The 27,392-nt window shown below is 35.3% G+C and overlaps 2 protein-coding genes and 1 pseudogene across 2 annotated transcripts; all 3 read right to left on the bottom strand.

Moving 5' to 3' along the window:
• Positions 1-459: 459 nt before the first annotated feature.
• LOC132550381 (sulfotransferase 1C2-like) lies at positions 460-19,681 on the bottom strand. Its single transcript, XM_060214441.1, has 6 exons — positions 19,659-19,681; positions 8,597-8,812; positions 6,501-6,812; positions 6,065-6,174; positions 2,450-2,636; positions 460-575 (listed from the first exon to the last, which is right to left on the bottom strand). Exons 2-6 carry the CDS (start codon positions 8,766-8,768, stop codon positions 460-462), a joined length of 897 nt encoding a protein of 298 aa, XP_060070424.1. The 5' UTR covers positions 8,769-8,812; positions 19,659-19,681.
• Positions 12,617-13,027, bottom strand: LOC132550311 (uncharacterized protein K02A2.6-like). The gene has a single exon (XM_060214357.1). It carries the CDS (start codon positions 13,025-13,027, stop codon positions 12,617-12,619), a length of 411 nt encoding a protein of 136 aa, XP_060070340.1.
• Positions 19,682-20,249: 568 nt separating the features above from the next.
• On the bottom strand, positions 20,250-21,406 carry LOC132550310 (sulfotransferase 4A1-like; annotated as a pseudogene).
• Between the last annotated feature and the right edge of the window lie 5,986 nt (positions 21,407-27,392).

Here is a 27,392-nt window from a genome sequence, read left to right as displayed (position 1 = left end):
AAAAGTAAATTTATTTCGATTTTTAATAAATGTAGCTCTGGAAAATAATACAAGTTTGCAGTTTTAGAGTGATGTAATCATGTAAAGGACATAAATTAATTAATTGATGTGCCACGTTTTACCTTTTGATTATATAATAAAGTATACAGACAGGGAACGACACACAAGAGAGACACAAAGAAATTTGGGAACTGAGGGTTCTAGCCAGGCTCACTTTGTCCATTAGGCCGAATGACCAATTACAATTATATTATTAGTATGTATAAATTATGTACAAATGGATAAAAACGAGGAACGTAAAGACTATGGATTTATCGTTATCACTATTCAAGGTCATCATCGGACATTCCTAAACATATTTACGAAAAATGTACTTGCTATATTTATAAACATCAATGCAGGCACATGGTTACTACAAACATTGATAAGAAAAATTCGTCGCAGGCTATATATACGCTTTCATTCGTATTCAACTTCAAGGTTCAATCCCACATCGCCCATCTTCTCTCTGTATACAGCATCAAAAGTTTCATTTTGGGCTACAGTAAACACGTTCTTCCATTCACCAACAATTCCTGAATAGTAATTGAAACAAAAGTTTTAGACATTGTAATACAATGACTGTTTCAATATTAAAATCGGTGATTAAATTATATTTATTATATTTAACTTTCTTTGTTTGGATGGGATGGTGTGTTTGGATGTTATGGTTCTATGATATACAAATTATTTATGTTTATCATTAAATATAAAAGATTTATGGCAATGAACCATAAATCAAACTATCAAAATGCATGCAGGTAAACTCCTGGAGTTATCTCGATTCCTACACATTAAGTTTGTGTCCTGATTATATTGAAAGAATCTGTCTCCCAGGGTCTGTTGGGTTTTTTTCATTTCATGAAATAGGAGGATAATCATATACTTTGTGTTAGCATGGTAACCCAGCTCAGAGACTGCAGCTTGTTATTTGTTGTACATGTCTTATAAGCAAAAAACAACAACAGTGAAAAGAAATGTTGTCAAATGGTCATTTATTAAATGACAGGAACATTTCAAATACAACCATAATATCAATCACTGTTGTTATATAATATATAGATCTGAATGACATTAACTTCAGTCTATATGTACAACAAAAAGATGGGGTACAAATTATCGGCACCGATGAGGGGCGCAAGATACATATGTATGGAGGGATACAGGATATGTAGAAAAATGCACCTCATCACCCCATCCAAAGGCTTACCAAATACACTGTCTTTGTTTGTATGTTCTCATAGAAGCAAAGTATGTTTTTATATTCAGATTATTGTCAGAAATTTGTGAAACGTATATGAAGCAAGGGTAGATATGCTGCTTAAATTCTTCAACATCACAACTGTTTAGGCTAATTCAGACTTTTATTTGGTATTTTAAATATTTCATACATTTTATCGGTTGATACAAGTCAGAGCTCGTCCACTACTTACAGAAAATAGGAAAGAAAGTTCATCGCAACTGTGATTTTGTTGTGAAAAAACTATTTTATCGATATCAGACTATCATACGATCGATACACTGGGGTACTCTCTATTTATTACTGTATATATATACACAGTAGATCCAGTTTAGTCTCCGGCAATGGGACAAAGAAATCTCCTTTGCTTCCGAGTGTACTGTTTATCTCGTTACATCAATTATGTACCTTTATACAACATATATAACGAAAAAAGCAGATAATTCATCCGAATTGAAAAAGAAGAAATAAAAATCAAATAATTTTTGGAGAGTTTTGATTTTATTTTGATTATAACGAAAAGAATTTGAATACCTTAACGGTTGTGTTCATAACCAGGTCAGCTACGGCCAGTAATCTATAATCTGTAATATGTTGGGCTAGTGTCTACATAACATGACCATGTGTCCATGAAATTTATCGAAATAAAAACAAATATTCATTATGTATGTGCTTGCGTTGTCATAGGATGTCATCATTGAAATAAAATGGTATAATAGGCAGGGTTCATTTATCGATGATTAGATAAGCACATCAATAACGTTCCGGTATGATAAACTGTAAGTTTGTATTACAGATGGAACCTCAGAATTGTCTTAAATATAATTGAAACGCCCCTCCATATAATTTTCAATATCTACCAACTCTCCTCTTGCATTCCACTATCACGTAAGCACTTCTGTATTTTCGTAACTTATCAATATCCTTTAGGTAATTATGATATTACTTATTAAACAGCAACATCGAATAAACCATTTGTAAAACAATATGCAGGAGTTAATAATATAGCTACCGAAATATATTGATAAGGAACAGTTCTGAACTTAGATATATACGTTTATGTCTTCAAAAAATGAAGTACTAATGATAAATCAATGATGGTTATATTACTTATATCCATCATATTACAGAAGAATTTAAAGCGGAATACATATCAGAAAATTATTTAACCTTTTCGATAAATCGGTAGTCTTCCATTATCTCCAAGACTCTTGTATCTTTCGGTTTCGCCCAAAATCGTTGCATGTTTCTCCTTCAGGTTCTCAAATGACACAGCACGCTCAACATTCCTCAGGAAAGTTTCATCGTGATCAACTCCAAGAAACTCTGCTATTTGCAAGATATTTTGGTATAAGTTCTGAAGCAGAATAAAAAATACAAAAAAGAAATGTTTATTATGGGCTTACTTAGAATTAGAATCAATAAAGTAATTAAGAAAATCATATCAATTTCAAACTTAAATGAAATTATCACAACGAAACAACCAGTCATCCTGACGAATATCGCTCAATATTTCACATACATACCTTGATGGGTCCCGTTTTCACTCATATATATCATACATTGGATAAAAACTTGAAATATCAAATTTTCTTGAGTTTAAATTTCTGTATATACCAGGCCTCTGAAAGGTAACCCGGGCATTGCTATTATTATTATGACATTCTTAATGGCCCGTTAACACACAAAAGTTCATTAGGGTCATTAACCAGTTAAACGCACAGCGATCCAAAAAGGAAATAACATCAAACAAACTTAAAGGTGAAAGACAAATGCTGAAATGTTTAAATAGGTATATCATCACAAAAGATTAAGATGGTACTTTATAGTCTCCTATATAAACTTACACCTTTCAAATAACCCAGAATTTTACAAATCTCTACTGGTTCAAAAAGGGTCTGTAGAATTGTAACGTTACGATAAAAATTTCCCGAGTAGACAAAAGGTCAATGGAGTCCAATAAACAATGTTTAACGGTGAATTGCTCATCCCATCCTAAGCACCAAGAATAATCTTCGCCGTTCAACATATATGAATGGATAAGGTAGATATAGCCCATCGGAATACGGGCAAGGACAAGTTCGTCTCGGTGGTTGTCTCATGGAGACCATTGATCGTTAATAGGTTTTACGGAGTGAAGTTTATTATTGGTATATTAATTTCATTACTCCTGCCACTGAGCAATTCAAACTTGTTTAATAATTGGTTTTAGATAGGTAAAATGAAGTACAAAAACGACAGGTGGTAGTGATAAAGCTTCCTTTGCGCCACGATCTACTTTTTTATTGCCTGATATTCCCATGTGCCAGGAACCCGGCAAAAAAGCAATACGAAAGTTCATGATATAGTAATAATATATAACGAATGAAAATATTTTCGATATTTCTATTGCTAAGACTTTGTAGTACAGAAAGAGAGTCTGAATGGATAACAGCTCTCATTACTTTGTTTGTTTGAATATATTCCAGGGCGAGGTAGTCGCGCTTCCGTCTAGTGTGTAGAGGCGTTGTTCGGTAGCAGGCATCAATAGGCTTCATCTTAATAATTATTAGAATCAACCTTCTACATTATGATAATAAGTACATTTGTTTTCGATAGAAAATGTGAAGAAAATACCGAGGTGTGTTCCATTCAAACTAACTTGTTTTTTATATATAGATTAACGCCTTTGTAATCAATGCAGTAGCAATTTAATTAAGAAGAACAATAACATTTACATGAAAACTTTATTTTGCAGTTCAAATGCAGTCACTTAATAAGTTGTTTTACCTCTATCTCCACCAAAATCGCCAATCTCTACCAAAGTGCATTGCGGTACCCCAATAACACCTCTGTAACCGGTTCATGTCTTTTCAGGATTCTTGAAAACGTATTAGTGTCAAATGAAAAAGTGTAGTTTATTGTTTTTCTGGTTTGTTAATCGTTAATCGTTTTCTTAAAATGTTAGTTTATTTGGTTATGGATTATATCGCGGAAGACTAATTTAAGTAAACAGTTACCAACCGTCGTGTTTCATTTTGTACTTTCATTTTCCAACTACCTACGTGTTCTCAAAATACTTGTAGATATATTGTGACATCGGTGATAACTGATGGTTATGTGTCTACAAACATTGGCACATAACGTCTCAGAAAGTTATTGTGACCGACGTCAAATGTTGACCCTGACCGCAAGGTCAACTACTGTCTGCCGTGAGCCGTTTGCAGAGGTAAATTGGGACTGTTAAAGACAACTCCGGTAGATATTGCAAATTGTAATGGCTGACTTACTTGAAGTAAATGTGACTACTACCAAAACGGATCCGGACCAAAATTCATAAAGGATTTTTGTCGGTTTTTTTTTTCAATTTTAATAAACAAAATTTGTTCTGCATAAATTGATGACAAAGAAAATTAATAACTCAAGTCTGATATTTCATACAGAAAATAGCTAACTTTATCGGGGTTTTTTTCATGTATCAGTAAAAAAAAACACCAACGCTAAATATATCTTAGTCTGTGAAAGTATCAAGTACAAATATATATTTTTTAAAGTATTGAAATCAATTTGGTAGTTTATATCTTAGTTTTATGATATTTATTTTAAAAGATACAGATTAATTGATATATTGATTGATAGGTTTACCCCCGTGTCCAGGTATCTCACATCAGTGTTCTGGCGACGTGAGGGGGCGATCTGCATCCTTCTCAGTGGGGTGGAAATGTCTGTAGCGGTGATCATTTCTTTTATAGACGGCTCCAAAGTCTGATAATGCCTCATCCTAACTCTAGCAGTTGAAACATGTCCAGAAGCACAAAGGAAGAGTTGGGGGTCTATCTAGATTTGGTTTCTGTTTTTTGTAATTTTGAAGCCTGTCTAATGCCTTGAAAATAATTGTATAGTCTGACACTATTCCTAGGCCAATGGACCGTCACGCTTTCTCTTTTTCAAAAAGTCACAAAGGGATATTTTGTGTGTGAAATTCTGTAGATCACTGCAGGTGTAATTATAGATAACACTTTTGGTTGTTTGTTTGGTTTTTTTTTAAGGGATGGGGGTCGTTTGTCTCGTCTTGAAACCTTTCCAATCAGATTGACTGAGCTACTTTATCATCTTACCAATGTCTATTGCTTTCTGTGATTCCACGCCATTCCTTCTACATTCATCGGTTCACTATGTCGATTGTGTATAAAGACATATGTGATCTGTGTGAATGTACAGATTTAGAAGGGGTTATGAAAGGTTTCAGAAAGATAAGTTACGTTAAAGTAGAGAGTGTTATGAGTAATGTGTTAATTCTAGCTGGTTACATCATGAGTATAGTTATATACTATTATTATTACTTTAAGTAGAAGTACTCGTTATATAGGGTGAGAGATGATGTCATGATAATATTACTGCTTTCCATACGTGGACTTCGTTACTAACTGTGTTTATTCTGTTTATTTTTTTAAAATCTATTGACTATATATGGCTTGCGTGGCATTTGAATAAATCAATCAAATTAAAAACGATTTGATTCATCCATTCCTGTCTAACATTGTTATTATATTCATGCGTGTTTCTATTGTACAATCTTAAACATATTCAGAAGTTTGTATTCAGTGAAATGATATAGCTTAGCTATTATGGTTTTGACCCCAAGTGATGAAAATAGAAATAGTTCGTTAGATGGTATTAGATGCATATATTGTAAAATTTCTGCTAATAAAGGATATCAGATTTTAAAATGTTGACCTCAGCATGAAATACATAAGTTTTGACATATTTGTTTAGTAACCTTCTTTATTCAAATCAATTGCTTACCTTTTTCAGATCTTCAAATCTGAGCGACAATATCTTCAAACTCTGATTTGTTAACATCCCAGTGTACCATTCCTTCGTATGAGTAAACCATGATCCGCCAGATGCCGTAGCTTCGTGTGATAAGAAAGACTGAACTTAATTCTACTTAAAACAACTGAACATTTAACATAATTATTGTTTAAAACAGACAAAAGGAATAACTATGTATATGTGCAATAGTACATAGGAAAATGCCTTCACATTGACTTTTAAGATAGTATTCCTTTCAAGAAGCGATGCCTAACGTGAAACAATATGGCAACGACAATGACTACGCACATTCGTGAAGTGAATATATAAAGAAGCACTGCGTTTTTCTATGTCAAATTTGGTTCCATTATGAAATTCAGATTAAATATTGGTATTGAAAAAGTGATAAAAAAGGTAAACTTAATACTTTCTTCAGACAAGAAGACTTTTTGGTAGTGGTCAAAGCTGCCAATGTAGCTGGAGTTTTCAAGCCTGGACAAAAACATGTAGTATGAGTAGGCAACATCCTTTGGATTTCGAAGCACATAAATTATTTTCATTTGTCCTTCCATCGCCGCCTTAGGAATAAATGGGAATGGAAGATGAGTATGAAACATCCTAGGTGAACTCGTTTCATCTACTACTTTGATATTTTCTTGTTCTATAATCACAGGAGTTCCAGAGTAGCGCAGGGTCTTGGTCTGTATCATTCTGGCCATGTTGTACACCCAGTGTGTGCCTTAAGCATATCAATGATGTAACACATATTGAAGAGTAACTTTTAATTAGTTCACATTCTAATCATTCTGAATCTGTATTGTATATCTATTATAGATGTAATGAAAATTCCTGAGTTTCTTATTAATCAACTTAATGCGAATTTCCTTATCAATATAGATTCTCATTTTTTTAAAGATAGATAAATCCTAGTCTTCCTAATCATTTTCATATTTTTTATTTAATCATTTAATCAACTGTTGAGTCTCCAGATTGGTGTGGAGCACTAACCACGCAATTACAATGTATCATAGATGAAATTATTTCGCTCGTGTTGATAATATCACATGTGGATGAGACAATAGAACTAATAATCTCAGGTGTGGATGAGACAATAGATAGTCGAGCAATACCAAAATATTTTCCTTGAGGGAGTCCACAAATACTGCGAACTGGATAGTTTATAATTTAGGAGCAAAGGTGCAACGATAATTAAACATCTTAAATACACTTTTTAATAAACAGCATCAGAATAATGTAATTGTTTGTTTGGGCAACTACACGAGCCGGCAATACGACTTGTTTACATGGATTTGTGTGAAGTTTAGGGATCCAGTATGAACAAAGGAGGTCCGTATCCTTATTATTAATTTGCAATCTGAATTATTGTACTACAAAAGCAAGATTTCTCGTTTTGAAAAGATTTCCTCTGTTGTTGAGTAAGCCTAGTTCTTTAAGTATGCAGGAAATGTAACAACGTCTGAAACAAGTAAGAAATCATTAGATTCCTCGTCTGCTGGCAAGAAAACATTTATCATGGAATTCCTGATTTAACCCCAGAATAAAAGAATACATTTTTTTTATTTAAGGTTTCAAGCTGTATCTTTATTTAAGAATGGGAGATCTATTAGATAAATCTACTCTGAAAACGAATCAAACGCGGCATGTCATCGTTTCACCCTCTCTCCGCCAAAGTTTTCCATTGAATCAATAAATATCTTGAAATTCACATGTCGATTAATTTTGATTAATTTTAACAGTGTTTTGGACGTGAAAAGCAGTCGAAGGGGATCAAAGCTAATGGCAGAATACATTATTACATCTGTATGATGTCGATATGTGGTCGCATTATGGACATACTCAGATAATTTGTTGTATAGTCGCTTCGGTAATTACCATCAAAATTAGTTGAATTATATAAATCATTTATCAATTATCCTTATTATTTTATATTATATTTCAAAATATGTCTCCCTGTCATGTAAAAACTAAAATAATGTTCCTTTTTTAATATTCATTTAAAGAAAATCCTTTTATTTCAAAACTGCACTCTTTTCCTCTCCCTTTCAGTATATGGTTGTCCATAATGCTATCTCTTCGTTTATGGCTGTGTCTCTCTTTGTGTTTTTTTTCTGTGTCTCACACAGTTTCTCTCTCTCTCTCTCTCTCTCTCTCTCTCTCTCTCTCTCTCTCTCTCTCTCTCTCTCTCTCTCTCTCTCTCTCTCTCTCTCTCTCTCTCTCTCTCTCTCTCTCTCTCTCTCTCTCTCAAACAATCTTACCACTTTAACATGGTTTTATGAGATGATATAAACGAAAAGTTTGTTTAGAACTATATATATTGTATATCAGCATTCTCTCTTTCTCTCTCATCAAAATTGCTTGATAACAACTTGAATACAGCAAATGCCCAATACTTCAATGAAACCAACCATTGCAATAAACAAAAACGTTAAAACGCCATTAGGGAGGCAATGATGTTGAGATCGGTGATGTTAGATTAATGCCTTCTATTTTCTGAAATCTTACCTGATTTTGGAAATGTGCACAGTAACACATCATGTGGTCTACAGCTTAAAGACGCTACCTGCTTCAGTTGGTCACCGACATTACCACGCATGTTCTTACTAAAGGTTCGACCTTGGTATCGCTTGAATATAAGGGTATTGCCCTGGTCATCAATCTTTTCCACAAGTTCCATGTCAGTTTTTGTTCAGCTTATCACAGACTGTAAAGATTTTCTAGCTGAAAAAATTGAGTTTCACATGTAGTACTGTTTAACTATTCATTATGATGCGTTCCTACATACTCTTATTGAATAGTGATAGTGTCTTTATTTAATATGAATGCAGTTATCACTAAGGCTACATCGGTAACACAATGGTGAATTACATCAAGGTTTTCCCCAAAATTGAGTAGACAACAAGCATAATCTATATAATAGTTTTTCTCTAAGGATCTGGTGTTATACATTGTTCAATTAGTGAAATAAAGTAATACTCGAAACTCATTAAATTATGCTCAATCCACAAGATAGTTTGAAATTCATTTGATGAACGTTTTAAAGATACATTCTATGATAGATAAAGACTATGTTTGATACATGTATAATGGTGTTATTGACACTCCAATGTTGTTAAATATTTGTTGATGTAGACCTGGAGGTCCTAAGCCTTCGTCCATTATTATTACATCCAATTATATACACACAAAAAAGATAAAACATCAATTAAACTTATTGGAACAATGCAAGTGCAAAACACACACAATACACAAATATACACATACACATACACATAACAACATCATTGTCATGATCCTCTAAGCTTAATGCTTGAATTGCCAGTTACTGTTACTCTATTCCAGTTTGAATATTGTTATAAGGAGAGGTAGGTCAAGAACAGGTTGATGGAGGACTAGTTCTTTGGTCATCTTAATTCAGTTGCCGCAGTGTTTGTTTTTAGTTTGTAAAGGTATGCAAAAGGCTTGGACTATTACAGAGAAATTACAGGGATATTTCTACACTGAAATGTATGGGCTCGTATAGATTTCTGGTTTAAAACATCACTGGTGTCAATAGCAAATACCTTATTTGAAAGTCATATTTCATAAATTGGTAAGTGGCTGGAGAATTACAACACTAAAATGCAGCAGTGCCATAGCGTCTAATATAATTTTCCTGACGTGACACATATAACTCGTCACGGATATAGAAACACATAAAAAAGGATTACGTTTCTGTTAATGTAAACCTTCAACTTCATTTTACTTTTGTCTTATGATTTACATGTTATCAATTGATACAAATGAATTAATGTATAAATATATTTTTGACCAGTGTCATTATCAAATTCACGAAATATATAGGTCATTTTATAAACAAACACTGATTAAAACATCACTTGCTTTGCTTCCTTTTATGACTTCGCTGTATCCATCCTTTGCATGCAATGGATGCAGATCGACCTCTCTAATCACGTTGCGGTTCTAAGCAAGCGAAAACTTGCCGTTCATATGTTTGCAACACCCCTCTTCGTTGAAGTTTTTTTTACACAAACACAGTTCTAGATATCATTTTACTTTGAAATGGCCCAACATCACATAGCGACAATTGTTGGGAGACCCTTGTGAATTTGAAAGTCAAACAACATCGTTACCGACAAAATGTATGTGCAAAACATGAATATTCGTAAAAACAATCGTTTCTAAATAAACTAGTACTGATGTAGAGTCTTTGTTAATTCAAGTGAGTCAGCATCGCTGTTGTCACCTTGGGTATATGTCTGCACATCTAAAGTGCAATTATATTAAGAAGCAAAGGAACTTCAACTTTACTGTATAATAACGTAATATGCCTAAATGTGAAATGTTAACGTTTAATATTGGATCCGATTTTCAACAATTGATGACTTCAATAGGCCGCCATGAATTAGGGTACCTTAATGTACATAAAGGTGAAATAACGACAGTTGTCAGACCGGTCCCTAACATCGTGTGCGGTCTACCGAACGTCTCTAAACCTTTTGTGGTATGGAGTTCATAAGGCCATTGTCTGTCCGTAGAGGAATGTTATTCTGTTTCTTGGTAAGTGTGGCCAATTAGCGGCGGTTATTTCGAATGTTTGCTAGATTCCGAAGACTTCTGTCTACTTCATCCCACAAATGTTCGACTTGGGACTACACGGAGGCCAGTCAAAAGGGGCGATGTTCTGGGTTGCAAGAATGTACATACAAACTCTTGCACCGTTTGTCAAAGCGTTATAATACTGAACAATCAAATGGTGCCTTATAGTAAGGCATGAGACTCCTCTCGATAACGAAAAAGCCGTGCAGTTACAGTTAATAATTACTAAAGGTTAATAATCACTTAACCATGTGAACTTACTACCCAAACCATAACCGATCCATCCCTAAATCTGTTATGCTCCTAAACACAAACATTTGCAAGACTCTCTCATCGGCGCCAGTACACGTTGACGGCCATCAAAATAACGCGAATCTTGGTCTATTATTAATTTTAATGTGGCATTGAGACATAAAACTTACGGACTTTAAGTCGATTTCTTAACAATGAAATGAGTAACGACCTGCTGTTGGTGCTACATCAAATGAATATTATGATAGCCCGTCCTCCATCATCGTGGCATATTTGTTAAGGCAATTATTATTTGCAAAAAGTATTGGTAATCATGTGTCTTGTTATTAGTCACAAATCGACACTAGTTTTGAATATAATTTTTTTTTTTTTTTTTTGTTAATTTAGGTTAATCGGATGTGGAGAAGTTTTCTGTCATGGATGACGTGTTTTTAGCATTAATTGGGGATCAGGTAAGGTGCCTGTTGACGATGATGCTTTTGTGGGCCTAAATTTCTAGACACAAAAAGAGACCATCCTGCCATGTTGTCTACATTTTTATTAGTGCGAGGCTCGGTACATACAAATTTAGGAATGTACATTGGTATAACAATATTGTGATCCATACGGAATGAAATAGATATAACTCAACATCCCTTTTTCTTTTAAGAAAAATAAAACTATCTTAGGTTATCAGTAAGTAAAATAACATAAAGCATTTCTACTTCTGGACTGTATATGAAAATATGGAATGATTAGGATCGTTGACTGGAATATTTGACTAAAAAATAAAGATATACAAGAACCTTGTGTTTTCTTGTTTTCCTTTATCCTCGTCCTTCATATAATACCACTGACAGTAGGAAAATGTCCATTCAAACTTTAAACATCAAAAACACATTAACTCATAACTAATTGAAGTAAACGACTATAAACTACAAACTTCTATTGAAAACGGATATTGAAAAGTTCCAGTAATGCTATCCTGGCAAACAGAACATCATTATCCGAGATAATGAACAGAGTTCACTTGTAGAGGACAAAGTCTTTTTAATGGGCAGGTTCTCTCCTTTCCCTTCCAGACCTCCGGAGTGGAATCGTAGAGTCTCCTAAAGCTGTTCTCTCGACAGGTTTGGGTGGAGTGTTCTTACATGTTTCCTCCTGCTGTACGGTGTTTGCTGAATTGTTCGACTCACGGTTTATACATTTGGGCTGAGGTTGGAGCTCAGCGATATCCTTCTTGAGCGGAGTGTCCCTCTCGCTGAAGTTACATCCACTTATCGCGAATAACAGCCTCGACTTTCGTTGGCCGAATGTGCATTCGATTCCGCCGATACACTGCACCATTCTGAGCTTGTACTATGTAGGTATAAATACTACACTATTCCAAAACACGGCCTAGTATCCATCGTACTTGTTCCTTGTACTGAAAGTATACATTCTGTCTTTCAGAGATATATGGGAGATCACGAGCAGTCTTGTCATAGTAACGTTTGAAACTTTTCTTTCGACTCTCGCGTTTCTCCTTTACTTTGTCATTTCCCTCAGGAGCCTGGCTTATGTCTGGAAGAAGTGTGCGTGTTCGCCGACCTAATATCATTTCATTTGGCCCGAGTCCTGAATCTTGTCTAGGCACTTTCCTTAGTTCCATCAATGCCTCATATCGGTCCTCTCTGTTTCTGTGACATTTCAACATTAGATCACTTTAACAGCTGCCTTGTCATTTGCACGCTGATGTTGAGGAGATGACGTCACATGGTTTATACCCCATGTTTTGGTAAATTGTTGGAATTCTCTTGCCGTAATTTGTGGACCTCCATCAGATATTATCGTGACTGGAATTCCAAAACGAGCAAATTGCTTCTTCAGTATGTTCACAACAGCAGCCGAGATTACGTTCGAGAGGTAATCAACCTCTATGTAGTTGCTGTAGTAGTCTACAGTTACTAGATATTGTCGTCCTTTGATATCAAATAAATCCATGCCTATCTTGCTCCATGGCTTGTCTCCATCATCATTTTGTTTGATGGGTAGTTTTGTGGATCGAGCTGCCATTTCCTGACATGCCTCACAAGTTTCCACCATCTGCTTGATTTCACTTTTCATGGCAGGCCATTATACTGTACCTCTTGCTCTCCTCATTGTAGCATCTAGTCCAACATGTGATTTGTGTAATCTAGTTTTGTTATCGGCTCTGAGAGAGTTAGGAATGATGACAGCTTCTCCTTTCACTACTAAACTATCTATAATTGCTAGAATGTCTCTTACATCTAAGTAGGGTTTACAAGGGTTTGGAATGGTCTCCCTTGTATCTGGCCATCCATTCTTTATGGTGTCCATTAGCATTTGTAGACCGGGGTCGGCCAAAGTCGCTACACGTATTTCCTATAGTCGTGTATCAGAAATGTCCTCATGTACTTTGATATTCATGATACGAGGTCTAGCACTATCGAGAAATGCTCTGCTGAGAGTGTCAGCAATCACGAGTGATTTCCCCTTGATGAAATGGAATTCAACATCATACCTAAGGGGTTTCTTCAAAATTGATTCTAGTGGTTTGTGATCATTTTCAATCACTATTTTTCGTCCATATGTGTATTGGTCAAAACGCTCAGCTCCGTATAGGATAGCAAGTGTTTCCTTTTCTATCTGTGCACACTTCCTTTCAGAGGAGGTTAGAGCTCTGGACGCATATTCAACTGGTTTCCCGTTTTGTAACATGACTGCACCAATACCGTCTTTACTGCTGTCTACTTGAATTACCAACTCCTTGTTTGGGTCGTAGTATGCCAAGATTGGTGTAGATGTAAGTGCCTGTTTTACACTCTTAAAACATTCCTCGTGTTCCTTTGACCACTTGAAATTTATATCTTTCCGTGTTAGCTCACGTAGTGGTTCCATTATATTTGAGAGTGAGGGTAAGAAACGGGCCATATATTGGACCATACCACAGAATCTCCGGACTCCATGAGCATCAGTAGGACTAACCATTTTGAGAATGGCCTCAACTTTCAATGGGTCTGCTTTAATACCATCAGCTGTAATGGCATGCCCATGAAAGAGTATTTCCTTAAGACCTGTGACTTTCTTTTCCTCATTCAGGACTATATTTCTCTCTTTGCATCGTTGATAAAGAACCTTTAGTTTGTTCTCGTTGTCCCCTAGGGCAATCGTATCTGACGAGCCTTTGTCCACTACTATAATGTCATCGGCTATCGCGAATATACCATCTAGCCCCTCCAGAGCTTCATTTAGCCCATCTGTACCTCCCAAATGGTGTGATCATTGTGGTATACTCACTAGACTGTTCATCGAGAGGTATGTGCCAAAATGCTTCCTTAACATCCAGCTTACTGAATACACGGGCATTTTTCAGCTTTGGTAACACATCATCCAAAGTTGGTAGTTTGAAATGTTCTCTTTGCAATGCTGTATTTAGGATCTGGGGGTCCAAACAATTCCTCAGTTTTCCATTGGCCTTGTGGGCCACAGCCATTTGACTCACCCATGGAGTAGGTTTAGTTATATGTACTAAAATCTGTCTCTCCACTAGACTGTCTAACTCAGCCTTAACCTGATCCTGGAGTGCGAGTGGAAGTTTTCGACATGGTAGAGCTTTAGGTTTTATGTTGGGGTCGAGTGTAAGAGTTGCCTCCCCTAGATCACCCAATTTAGTCACAGACGTTGACTCTACTTTTCCAATGAAACGTTCATTGTTGACAGTTACAAGACCTAATCCTTGTATTGATCTTAAACCTGAAATGTTCTGTAATCTGTTATTGAAAAATGGTTTGTATACATTCGTTGAACATGTGTAGGGTCAGATTTGTAGGGAGAACTTGTTCCTTCCGAACGTATCTTTGATTGATGGTGTTGACATCTGCTCCACAATCCAGTTGAAATTTTATGGTATTGTCATTCACAATCATTGACGCTGTGACCAAAGTTTTACTCTGTGTTTTTGAGACGGCGTTTAACGACTGGTCGGTTTCATCATCATCAAACTCGGAGTTTCTCCCTTCAACACCAACAACACGCAGATTCTTCTTTTTACATTTTACTTTGAAGTGATTCCGGCCATTACATTGCGAACAGGTCTTTCCCCAGGCTGGGCATGCCTCCTTTTTCATACTATGCGTTCGTCCACAAAATCTTCACTCTCTAATGCTTGCACTATTTCCTGGTGTTGACTCTTTCTGTCTATTGTTCATGTGTTGTTTTGGTTTCCCTTTTCCTGTTGGCTTGTTAGCGGCCTTGATTTTATTCACCTTGGAGTCCTTGTTACTATAATTAGGTTCTTTCATTTGACTCGCCTGTCTATTTGCTTGTTCGTACGACTGACATATTTTAATTGCTCGCTTCAGTGTGAGGTCGTCGTCCTGGTCACCGAAGTTACAGGTTGCTGCACGTGACCTTAATTCTGTCAAGAATTGATCAAAGGGCTCAAAGTATTGAACTGTCCAAAATTTATGTGACTCAGCAACTTCATTCTGTCTAGGATGACAGTAATCCTTTATTTTATTGAATACGTCGACAGGATTGTTTCTATCTAATCCCTCTTCTCGTATGAAATGGTCATACGATTTGAGCAGGGCCTCGCCACCACAGTTTATTATTGTCGCGGTTTGAATCTCGCCGCTCATCTGTGCAATTCCGCTTGCAGTGAGGTACACTTCAACGTGACGTTTCCACGTTTTAAAGTTCTCTCAGAAACATTACCTGAGTGAATGTTTAATTCTGGGGGTAGACGTAAATTAGTGTTTATGTGTTGTACGGGTGCCGGCAATGGCTGAACTGTCGATGCGGCCGCGGGAAGATTCATAGCTTGACCTTCTTCACCTATGATTACTATTAGAAGGAATCAGTCACTGAATGTATCAACACTTACATAGTCCCAGTTCACAATTCACTGTATGACACCGTCACTACTGCCACCATGTTGACGATGATGAGTTTGTGGGCCTAAATGCTGTCTACATTTTTATTATTATAACAATATAGCGGATTGAGATCCATACGGAATGAAAAATAACTCAACAGTGCCCTCGAATTCCTATACATCTATGTTTATTTAATATGTTTATTTTACATTTAAATAAGTTGCGTTTCTTTATCCTTTCATTATACATACAATTGTCGGAGTGACACTGTTCGAGGAGTTGCATTTTTCAGTTAACATCTTTTGACCAATACTAAACACCTCAAGAATTGTATCGCTCGGTTACATGTTCAGAATTAATGTCGTCGACGTCGACACTAGAGTTACGTTAACAATATCGTCTGGCAAAAGTATCGCCGAAAGTAAAAGGTTAGCGAAATTTTAAGGTTTCGAGAAAAGGATATTGCATAGCAGACGACAGACAAGGATTATATTTCACCTCCGTATAATGTCCGTTAGTGGAACAAACGGTAGGAGACACCAGAGCCACGATATTAGGAAAATTTCCATCAAAGATAAACCCGTACACGTCGTAAGGAATTTCAACCCATTTATTACGTAGCTCTCCATCAAAAACTATTTCAAGAAATCGGCCGCCCCTCTGGTAAAATTAAGAATGAAAGCCGTGACTTCCGTATCATAGACTGGTGTTAAGTGTTTAGGAAAACAGGCATTTAGAATTGGCATGAATTTGGAGAAGATTTATAAAAAGTCGATTAGAAAATAAGTTTTAGAAGGAAAACATCGACTCAAACTCAAGGCCTTGTAAAGTCTCGGACCTGCGTCAAAATTTTCCACTACGAGGGAAACAACATCTCGAGAGAAGAATACGGCAACGGCCAACTTTATTTGGATTCGACCTGACGCCCGATCTTTCCGAATTAGGCATTTTTTGCCTGATAAAGAGAGGAAATGTGTATCTTGATATTCATTTCGGGAAGTTTGTCTTAAATTATCAATGTGATCGCCTATACCGAATTTGACAACGTCATAGAAATTGACGGGAATCAACAAGCCTTTTTTTATTTCAAAAATGGAAAGTTTGTAGATAAAGATAATCTTTAAAAATATTTCACCAATATTTTAAGGTGGAAGAGATGCCTCGTGCATTAGCGACGCCATGTTAATACTAAATATCGGATACGGATACGAAGCAAGGTCAGCATTAGATTAACGTATACATGTATTCGAAGAAAGAAGTGGACAGTACATGGCGAGTATAACGATCCGTTTCCCGTTTTGAATAGCCCCTTCCTCTTCACAATGTTTTCGTTAACTTTTTTTAACAATGTATATTACAGCAACTGAACTCTCTAGTGTGTGGTCAAGAAAGAGGAATGGCGATGTCTGACTTTCTGACGGAAGTTCTTAGAAAAGATTCGATGCAAAGAGTTATTAAGAAGTTTTATTTAAGATATGTTAAGTGGTCAACAAGGTTAGGGGGAATGACTAGGTAAAACAAAAACAAACATTTGCTCTGATAGACTAGAAAAATGCAGCAAGCAGCAATGAGTGGATTTGCTAGCGTTGGCGCCCATGTAGGGACCCGGGAATAATACTTAGCCATGCCCCACCAGCATCGCTGTAACCCCTGGAAACTCAAGGACGAGTTATTTCCTGGAGGGGGAGTATGTAACCCTGGTAAAATACTAGCCGCAATATACCTCTCAGCTAGAGAGAACTTCTCTTTAGCTCGATTAGTTGAGCGTGAGACTAGTAAGCCAGGGGTCCCGGGTTCGATTCCTAGCGGAGGCATTGAGATGAAAAATGACCTCTGTTACATTGGCATACAGTTTCACACGGGTAGGCCAAGTTAATCCGATAATGATGTTTACTTCGTGTAACGCCACCTGATGACAGGGTCGGTAACCCGTGACGAAAACAATGGTCGAGAACGACACACATGCTCGCGGTTCACTGCCCACCAGGTATTCTTTAATCACTGGTCAGAACTTGGTCGTAATTATGAGGTCAATTATCGTTAATATGTGGTCGTTGGGACTGTAAGAAGTGGTCGTAATACGGAATAGTAGGGTGGTCGTAAAACTGAATCGACCAATACAAAGATAGTGAAAAAAACGGAACTGAAAAAAAGTGCCCGTAATAGCGGGATGGTCTTAATTTTGAGGTGGTCGTTAGGTGAGGTTTCACTGTATATGCATGTATTCGAAGAAAGGAGTGGACAGTACTTGGAGAGTATTACGATCCGTTTGCCGTTTAGAATAACTCCCTCTTCACGCCGCTGTCGTTAAGGTTTTAAACAATGTATTATACAGCAATTTAACTCTCTGGTGAGTAGTAAGCATTGTATATTTTATTTTGTACACAGAGAAAGAGGAATGGCGATATCTGACTCGACAGAAAGTTTTAGAAAATATTCGATGCAAACAGTTTTTAAGTAGATAGTTTCATTGAAGAGTGGTCAACAAGGTAAAAGGGAGTGACTATGTAAAACAAAAAATAAAGAACAAAACATTTGCTCTAATAGACCAGAAAAATGCAGCGGGCAGCCAGCGATGAAACCCTATTTAATATGGGTTCTTTACAGCCCAAAAAACATAAACGACGTCATGAAACCAATATATTAGTCGAATTACATAATCTACCAAAGCCCAAAACCTCACTGAAGAAAAGGAAATGATCATGTTGATGACGTAACACACTCCTGTGATGATATATGATATAGGGATACTGTGGAGATTGAAATGTCAAAATCTAGATGGGAAGTGCGCTATATTATTATTTTCAAATATCGAATGTTTTCAAAAGCATATTAAGGACAAGGCATTTATTCAATTGAATGAAACTTGGGATACATATTTAACATAAGTAAATTGTTTTACCTGAGGTTTATGTACAGTTGTCATTATATTAGAGACATTTCTTTAGAATCATAAGTATACTTACATAGACGTTTGGATTTGTACCGATAAAATAAAACAGTCCTCTGAAAAGTGTTTCACAAGATATTTGTTATCCGTATAACTATCGACCCATTTTCACATCACCCTGCTGCGTCTGTCTGCACACGAAACGTGGTCATAACGCACAGTGTAATCTCTTCTAGTGTTACCAAACGCGATTATGTCCAATTCCTAATATGAATATGAATGCAGTCTACTGCTGTTTTACCTGTGTTGTCCTTCCACCTGTCTACCAGTGTTATGTTACAGAGTATTTACACATCTTAGGTCTGACTTGACTGTCTTACTAAAAGGAATTAACAGTTACAACCCACAATGTTCCTTTGGGAATTTAAAATCATACTTCATGCTAAATGGTCATCCTTCGTAAAGGCACAATTAATTAGGGGGTGGTTAGCAACCCCCAATCATAACCCCTATCCCATACCCAACCCAACCACACCATCCCTATGTCATCATATAATATATTGGGATGTAAAAACATATTCATCAGGGATAAAGGCAAGGATTTATTTCTAGTGTTTTCCAAATGCCTGTCGCATTACCAGAATGCATGCCTCGATACAGTTAGAGCGCATTATAAAATACGATGAAAACAATGCACAAAGAACACAGATTGAGACTGCTTCAAACAGTTTTAAAATAAAGACCTATAGTGCTGAAACGTAAACAGTTATCGAGAAAATGAAATTTGCTGCATAAAATGTCAAAATCTAGATGGGTATGTCCGCTATAACGTTATTTTCAATAATCGAAAGTTTTCAAAAGAATATCAAGTACAGGTCATCTATTCAATTGAATGAAACGTGGCATACATATTTAACATCATGAAATTAGAGACGAGACATTTCTGTAGAATCATCAGTATACTTACATAGACTTTTGGATTCGTACAGATGAAATATAACAGTCGACTGAAATTTTTTTCACCACATATTTGCTATCCGTGTTACTCGTGTTACTGTAGACTCACCTTCATACGCGTCGAGCTGTGCACAACACAAGCGACAACGAAGCAAAGTGTGCTACTCTCTTCTCGTGTTACCAAAGCGTGATTATGTCCAATTCCTGTATGGGATGCACACATCTTTCATATAAATATGAATGCAGCAATGTGTGACAGTAGTTATAGTCTACAGCTGTTTCATCTGTATTGTCTTTCCACCTGTCTACCAGTGTTCTTTGTAAAATCAGAAATGCAGTCGTATTGTAAAAATGTAAATTCATGAAGTATGATTGATGGGAATATAATGCTCGCGATCTCTAAAGAAAATAATAATAATTAATCGAAGCAAGCGTATTTACAAAGGAAGCAACCAAGAAAGGATATAACGATCGTGATATCAGCTTCCTGATAAAAATAAACCTTCCGAGATGGGATCTTCAACCAATGTTAAAATGTCACATGATCTACTACTGATCAATCCGATTATTAAAACGGGTTTGGGAGTGGGTCAGACAGGAATCAGAAACAATTTTCTATCTTTTTTAAACCTTCATAAGTGAGAAATAGAATATTCAAATCCTTATTCTCACGTAACGCTGTATTCCATTCTTTGGTATGTGTGAACCAGGATCCACCACTTGATATGACTTCATTAAATAGAATTGAAAAATAATTAAATTAATGTAAACAAAAGCTTTGAAAATAAGAAGTACAAATGAACTAAGAAATGCTATTAGCAGTGTCTTTTTTCAACTTTTCTTTATAAAGAATTCACAAGTATTAAGCGAGACACATGATAGCTTAAAATATATCGTACGTATTATATCATAATTAAAGAACTACGTTTATTGTTACGTCATAATTAAAGTCAGAAATGCTTATTCAAAATAATAAAATCATAAAATTACATTCGTGCGAGAGGAAAGCTTCGAAAAATCCCCCGAAACTGCCAATGTAACTTGTACTTTGAATTTGACTCATGTATGTGTAGAATGAACAAACGACATCCTTTGGATTCCGAAGCACGTAAATCAGTTTCATTTGTCCTTCCTTTGCAGCCTTAGGGATGAATGGGTAAGTAAGATGTGTAGTCAAAATCTTTGGAGACTTCATCTCATCTAATATTCCGAGGTCCTGAAATTCTATCGTCACTGGATTGGCTTTGTATCGAAGACTTCCGGTTTGTATCATGTTGACAATGTTGAACACCCAATGTGTACCTTAAATATAACATGCATTTTCAAACATTGGTCAATATTGCTCTCTTCTGTCAATTCCTTAAATTTGCGTTCCATACACAAAGACTTTAAGACAAATATGTTTGCTTTTAATTATCAAACTTCGCTATTTTATCACCAAAACTCACTCAACAAATCAACAATGATAATTTTATTGGGGAAAAAATTATCGATGTTTTCTACTGTAAGACCTAACTATAGCGATAAATGAAAAAATTATGTGATATGAATTGTTCCATACTTGTTTTTGATTGAATAGTGGTTTTCTTTTACCTGATTTCGGAAAAGTGCATATCAACACATCATCTGAACAACGGTAGAGACGCCACCTTCTTAAGTTGGTCACCAACATTACCAGGAATTTCCTTGTGAAATGGTCGGCCCTGGTAACGCTTGAATATGATTTCCTTCGCTGTCCGTCTTCTTTATGAATTCCATTTCAAGTAACGACAGAATATCTCCCACTGTTGTCTTCACTGTGGTATTGAAAAAGGGAAAATTGAATGCATATTGAATTAAAGAAAATTAAATCATGTTACTTTCTCCGTTTGTTTTTCTTAATGGTACAAAAAAACATCGAGTTTCTGGTTGTCAATATCTTGGTTGAGTTTGGTAATTAGATCTTCAACAAACTATTGTGCCCTCTGTTGGCTGACTTTTTTGTTTATCTACTCGATTATCAATCTGTGGCCGAGGGGAGATCAAATTATAGAAATCAATCACAAGACATCTTCAATCACTTTACGTTTCAATCGTACTACTTTCATATGACCTTTACGACTTTATAATCTAAAAAGCTGCATTCTGATAGATTTTTCTGAAGGTACACCAGAGTCACTAACTAAACTGATTTTTTTTTCAGTTTAAGATAATGTGATCGTCAGCTACTCCTGATGTAGGAAAAAATACAGGTATGGGGGTAACACTGTTGAAGGGGTTGCAGTTTTTAAGACAAGCATACCAATTGGCGAGAAAATATGACTTTAGGACGAATCAACTGTATGATATAGTTTAATTCAATTTTTCAAAGGTGCTATTCACTTGTGAGTCACTTCTACAATACAAGCACATAGTATGCATCATTTGGTAATATTGATAATTTCCTGTCCTGTTATAGTAATGATTCAGTTATAAATGAGGTTTTTAATAAACTGCGGGTCGTATTTAGAAGTTCTTGCACATGCGTATTGATTACAATATGTCGAATACAATATACAAATGCCAACAGAAGCAAATGTAAAACTATTCCACACGCAAATGAACGAAAACACAGGCAAACAGATAAATATCTCAATATCGTCCTTGCTTTTTAACATATCAGACGCAGTTTTTGTTTTATTTGCGTTTTAGCCAAAAGTGTCCTTTCTCTACATGTTTTTCTGCTCAAATTATGCGATATCTCGCGTTGTTAATTCCGCAGTCTTGGTATTCATGGGTAAATATATCCATGTTTATTGTGATGTGATTTTGTTGATATTACTCTTTCGGTCCAGCAAGTACTTCTTTTAATTTAGTTTTATCGTCATTTCGTTTTTTCGCCTGGCGCCTTTTCACGGACGGTAAAACGAAATGACATACCGACATCGGCCTTTTACCTATTATGAACCATGAAGGTGTGAAATTTACAGACCCTAACACTGGTGAAGTATTTAGCCCCCAGGGCAGGGAATTAGAATAGGATAGGGGGTTCCCGATTTGCCCACTTTTAAAAAGATTTTTTTTTTTTACGACGATATAAGCAAACCACTTATAGTCATTTCCATACCAACCATATATTTCACACTAGTTCGTTTACACGTGTTTTTCTCTTTTATATCTGTTTAAAGAGATATTATACCAGATGCTATAAACGATTTGTCTTAGATTAAGTTAATAACAAAGCACAATACAGAGTCGAATTAAAATACATCGAATAGTATTTTATGATATAAATGTCATATGATTTTACATATATCTCTTACATACAAAAATATTAACACATAGTATACATTGGTTGATATATAGACAGGGAGCAGCTAATTATGTTTTTTAATGTTTTTTAATTATGTATGGTCAGGACAGGTGAGGTAAAGTGATCTGGCAAAATCACAATTAAATTTTGAGTTAGGGTGGTAGTCTGGTATTTCATTTACTGTTTGCATGTAATACGATTATTATGTTATTTTATTGTATCAGACATTTTCATTAGTCTCTGAAGTATCTAAAAATGCGATACGTCAGACACTCAAATAATATGAAAGAAGAATTGTATGAAGTTTGAGTCTAATTATCCGAAGAAGAAAACTCAACTAATGATACAAAACCAATTTTCTTTGTGCAGACGATGGCGCCACCGCCGACGACGATGCCGACGCTGACATAGCAATATCTATATGTCGCCTTTTTCGGAGACACAAAAATGACGACTGTGTCAGAGACTGGAAACAGATACGATGAAAACTATATGATTTATGCTTTACTTTATCATTACATAATGTAAGCAAAATATATAACTATTTATTTGAAAAGGATGCATTATTCTCGTAGTTTAATCACTATACCCAATTTCTTCTATTCAGTCACACATTGATTGGAAAGCGTCTCCCCTTCACGAGTTTTAACTTTAACTTGAGCAAGAGTAGAACATCTAGATCAAAGAATTGATATCTATTAACTTGTGTTAGTTGTTTACAGACACTGTTTTAAATGCAGCATCGTTTTATTGTCCACTTTATCTCGTCTACTTGAAGAAAGGCCGAAAGGTCACTATAGCGGACGGTAAAATAAATGAATAAATGAAGTCCACTTTATATTTGGAATGTTATTATTTCTGATCTTACCAAAAAGTGATGTTTGTTTATTTTGTGAAAAATGTATGCTTTCGAGTTGATCACATTTCAAATTAAATATTCAACAGCTTCCCTTTCAAAGTTACAGAGGTTGCAGAGATGACTATCATTTATTAGTTTTGCTTTTAAAAAGCATTAAAATGAGTTTGTAGTTAAAATATGGTGGAAGACTTCATATTGTTTTAATGATTTGTAAAGGCGGTGCTCATATGTTTAACCTAATTTGATCATAAAAAGTAGAAAAATCCCCAACCATCGTTGTCTTTGCTGTTTCTGTTTAACACATTATAGATTTAAATTGCTATTGAACCTTTAGCTTTTAAATAAAGCAATGTTGACTGCAAATAGTAGAACCTAAGTTCCGTAGTAGAACAGAAAGGACAAAGTTTATGCTCCTCGATATCATGATTTTGTCAACACTGCTGAGAATGTTAGATATTGTAATTCGGAAATTCAGCATCAAGTTTGTATCTTTCAATAAATTTGTCTAAAACTCCATCAATAATTATCATATTATATTATTTGATAACCCAACAGCCGCTTATCTCGATCGTGTCTACAACGAAAGCAAGATGGACAGCTTTCCACCAAGCTGTTTGATAAACGCGATAATTTCAATTTTCCTAATGTGAATTTTCCTTTTACTGGATAGCAACGTCTTGCCTCCACAACCTATGGTGTTTACATGTCGCAGTTAATTCGACACTCAAGGGCCTTTTCCAATTATCACGATTTCTGTGCAAGAAGTCGGCAGCTGACGAACAATCCCGTAACAAAGGGGTTCATGAATGATTGCTGAAAATTATGTCGAAGTTTAATGGTCGCCACATCGACCCAAATTAGAAAAATTATATTTCTTTGTATACTACTTTGCCGGTTGATTCTGTTGTTGTATGTCTTGTTCACATTTGAGCACGTGACATTACTTACTTGGATTGACCAAGTTTTACGTGTCGGGTGTCGATGATGAATCAGAAGACGCTTACTCCTCCTTAATAATTTATCTTATACTGTACTTCTTCAGGATCCTCTGTGAACATTTTCCTTTTGTTCATATTTTGCTCTTGTTTTATCGGATATTAGTTTGCATTATAAATATGAAATCAGTTATACTAGAGAAACATTGATCTTTCTCCGAGTTATTTATTACATTTATTTCAAAATATAAACGTATATGTTTGTTAAGTTCATTCAAATTATTTACTATTTTTGATATGATTTCATGAAAGCGTGAAAAAAATTATGTTGGTCATAATGTCTTTTAATCCATTCAATGGGTCGACAGTTCTCTGTTTTTATGTTTGCTTTTTTTCAGTTGTCAATTATCAGGAAGCGGATTGATACCACATATAACACGATTTTTGACATTCCCCATTATGGAAACAAAGAGGTAATGAATCAATAATCATACTGAAAAGTTACACTGATCTCCGTTGTAAGATAACAAATAAACCTTATCGTATTTTCAAATCGTTTGCTAGATTTAATTAAATTGTGCACATTTCTGAATATTATATAAAAATATATTCATTAGTGATAAAGGTAAGGATTCACTTCAACTGTTTTCTACATGCTTGTCGGATGATAATAATGCATGCTTCGATACATTCACAGCGCATTACATAATATGATGAAAACATTTCGCAAAGAACACAGATTGAAACTGCATCAAACAGTTTTTGAATAATTCCTAGTTTAAAAATGAAGACCGATAGTGCTAAACGTAGACGCCGATTGATATGTCAAAATCTAGATAGGAAAGTGCGCTAGAACTTAATTATTAAATATCTAATGTTTTCAAAAGAATGTCAAGTACATGTGTATGTTCAGAACAGTGCATCTATTCAATTTAATGAAGTATAACATGCATATTTAGATATTTAAATTGTTTTACCTGAGGTTTATGTACAGTTGTCATTATATTAGAGACGTTTCTGTAGAATTATAAGTATACTTACATAGACTTTAGGATTCGTACAGATCAAATAAAACAGTCCACTAAAATGTGTTTTTTCCAGATATTTGTTATCCATGTTACTGTAGACCCACTTTTCCTGCGTCAATCTGTGCACGAAACACGTGATAATAACGCACAGTGTACTACAATCTTTTCGTGTTACCAAAGTGTGATTATGTCCAATTCCTAAATAGTTTGCTCTCATATGAATATGAATATGAATGCAGTAATGTGTGACAGTATTTATAGTCTACTGCTGTTTTACATGTGTTGTTTTTCCACCTGTCTTCCTGTGTTATGTAACATAGCGTTTATACAAGTTAGGTCTGACTCATAATATTCCATATAGATTTTAAAATAGATTTAGGTGCGACAAACCCTTACAGAGAATTTTGATAGGATTATTATGTAATTAGGCAAACATCAGGTTGGGAGATCGAACCCGATAGCGGACCTGCACAGCAGACTGATATCTAGACCATTGATGAAAAACCAACCAGCAAGATAGCAAAACCTTTGGACTTCTATTGTGGTAAAATCCTTCTACGTTTCCTGGATTATACTCGCCGATGTTATTTATTTACACAAACTACATATACTCAAATATTCCTCAATCCGTACATATTTGTTCATATAATATACCATTTCATTAGATTGGAATATAGAAAACTAAAATATGACATTCACAACAATATAATGATAATGTACAAATAGGCGGAGATGGTTGGAAGGATTACTTCCAGAGAACAAAATATTGCAAATATTCTTTTTTAAAAGGCATATAAAATCAGTTCTTTTACTCCGAAAACACTAACCTTAATTTTATTTGTGTTTAAAATCAACGTACATAATTGATAATATAATGATGAAAATAGGTTTAACTGTAGATTTTTTTGGTATATATATAAGTCAGATGGTAACGTCCATCACATATCAACCCCATCAACCACCAACATGAAAGCAAAAACAAATTCAAGTAATGTTTTTTTCGCAACAATTTTTGAAGACATGACATTGCTTACAACGGTTGTATCTAGTGCGTAGAGAACAGAAGTGAACATTTATATTGGAGATTTACCATCACCACTGTCAAGCTATCTAGAATACCAGCCATAACATCCTTAATGGAAACGGTCACGCACAGGATCATGAGAACATCGTCGCTCAGGAAATTATGTAGACCGTTTTTACAGTCATATGGATGTCAATAATCCATAACAAGGTCTTACCACCAAACTCGACGATCTGGAATTATATCAATTTCATGATTTCACCCTCCGTAAATTAAAGCAAACAAAAAGCGTGAATGAAAATAATCTCGCCTTGTCCAATTAAACTATCCATTTGTTTCCTGTGTAAGTTTCAAGTACCTGTATGAAAAAGTAGTTCTAGGTACTGAGAAACTCTTCATCAGGATAGATAGTATGATACACTATTTAGACTCAATGAATAATTTCTTATGAAGGTGAGATTTCATTTCTGGCTTAAAAATCAATAAAAATACACATTTTGTCGATATTTCAATATTAATAGAGGATGAGGAGAGTTTACAAATATGAGAAAGTAAAAAATCTCATACAAAGGGAAAATTTGTTTGGGAGATAGAGAAAAGTGGGAAGAACGATAGTAATTTATACGT

The sequence above is a fragment of the Ylistrum balloti genome, unplaced genomic scaffold (assembly GCF_031769215.1).
Source record: "Ylistrum balloti isolate Yb309-2 unplaced genomic scaffold, AGI_CSIRO_Ybal_v1 Utg370120, whole genome shotgun sequence".
NCBI classification, from domain to species: domain Eukaryota; kingdom Metazoa; phylum Mollusca; class Bivalvia; order Pectinida; family Pectinidae; genus Ylistrum; species Ylistrum balloti.
This window is presented reverse-complemented; position numbering and strand designations above follow the sequence as displayed.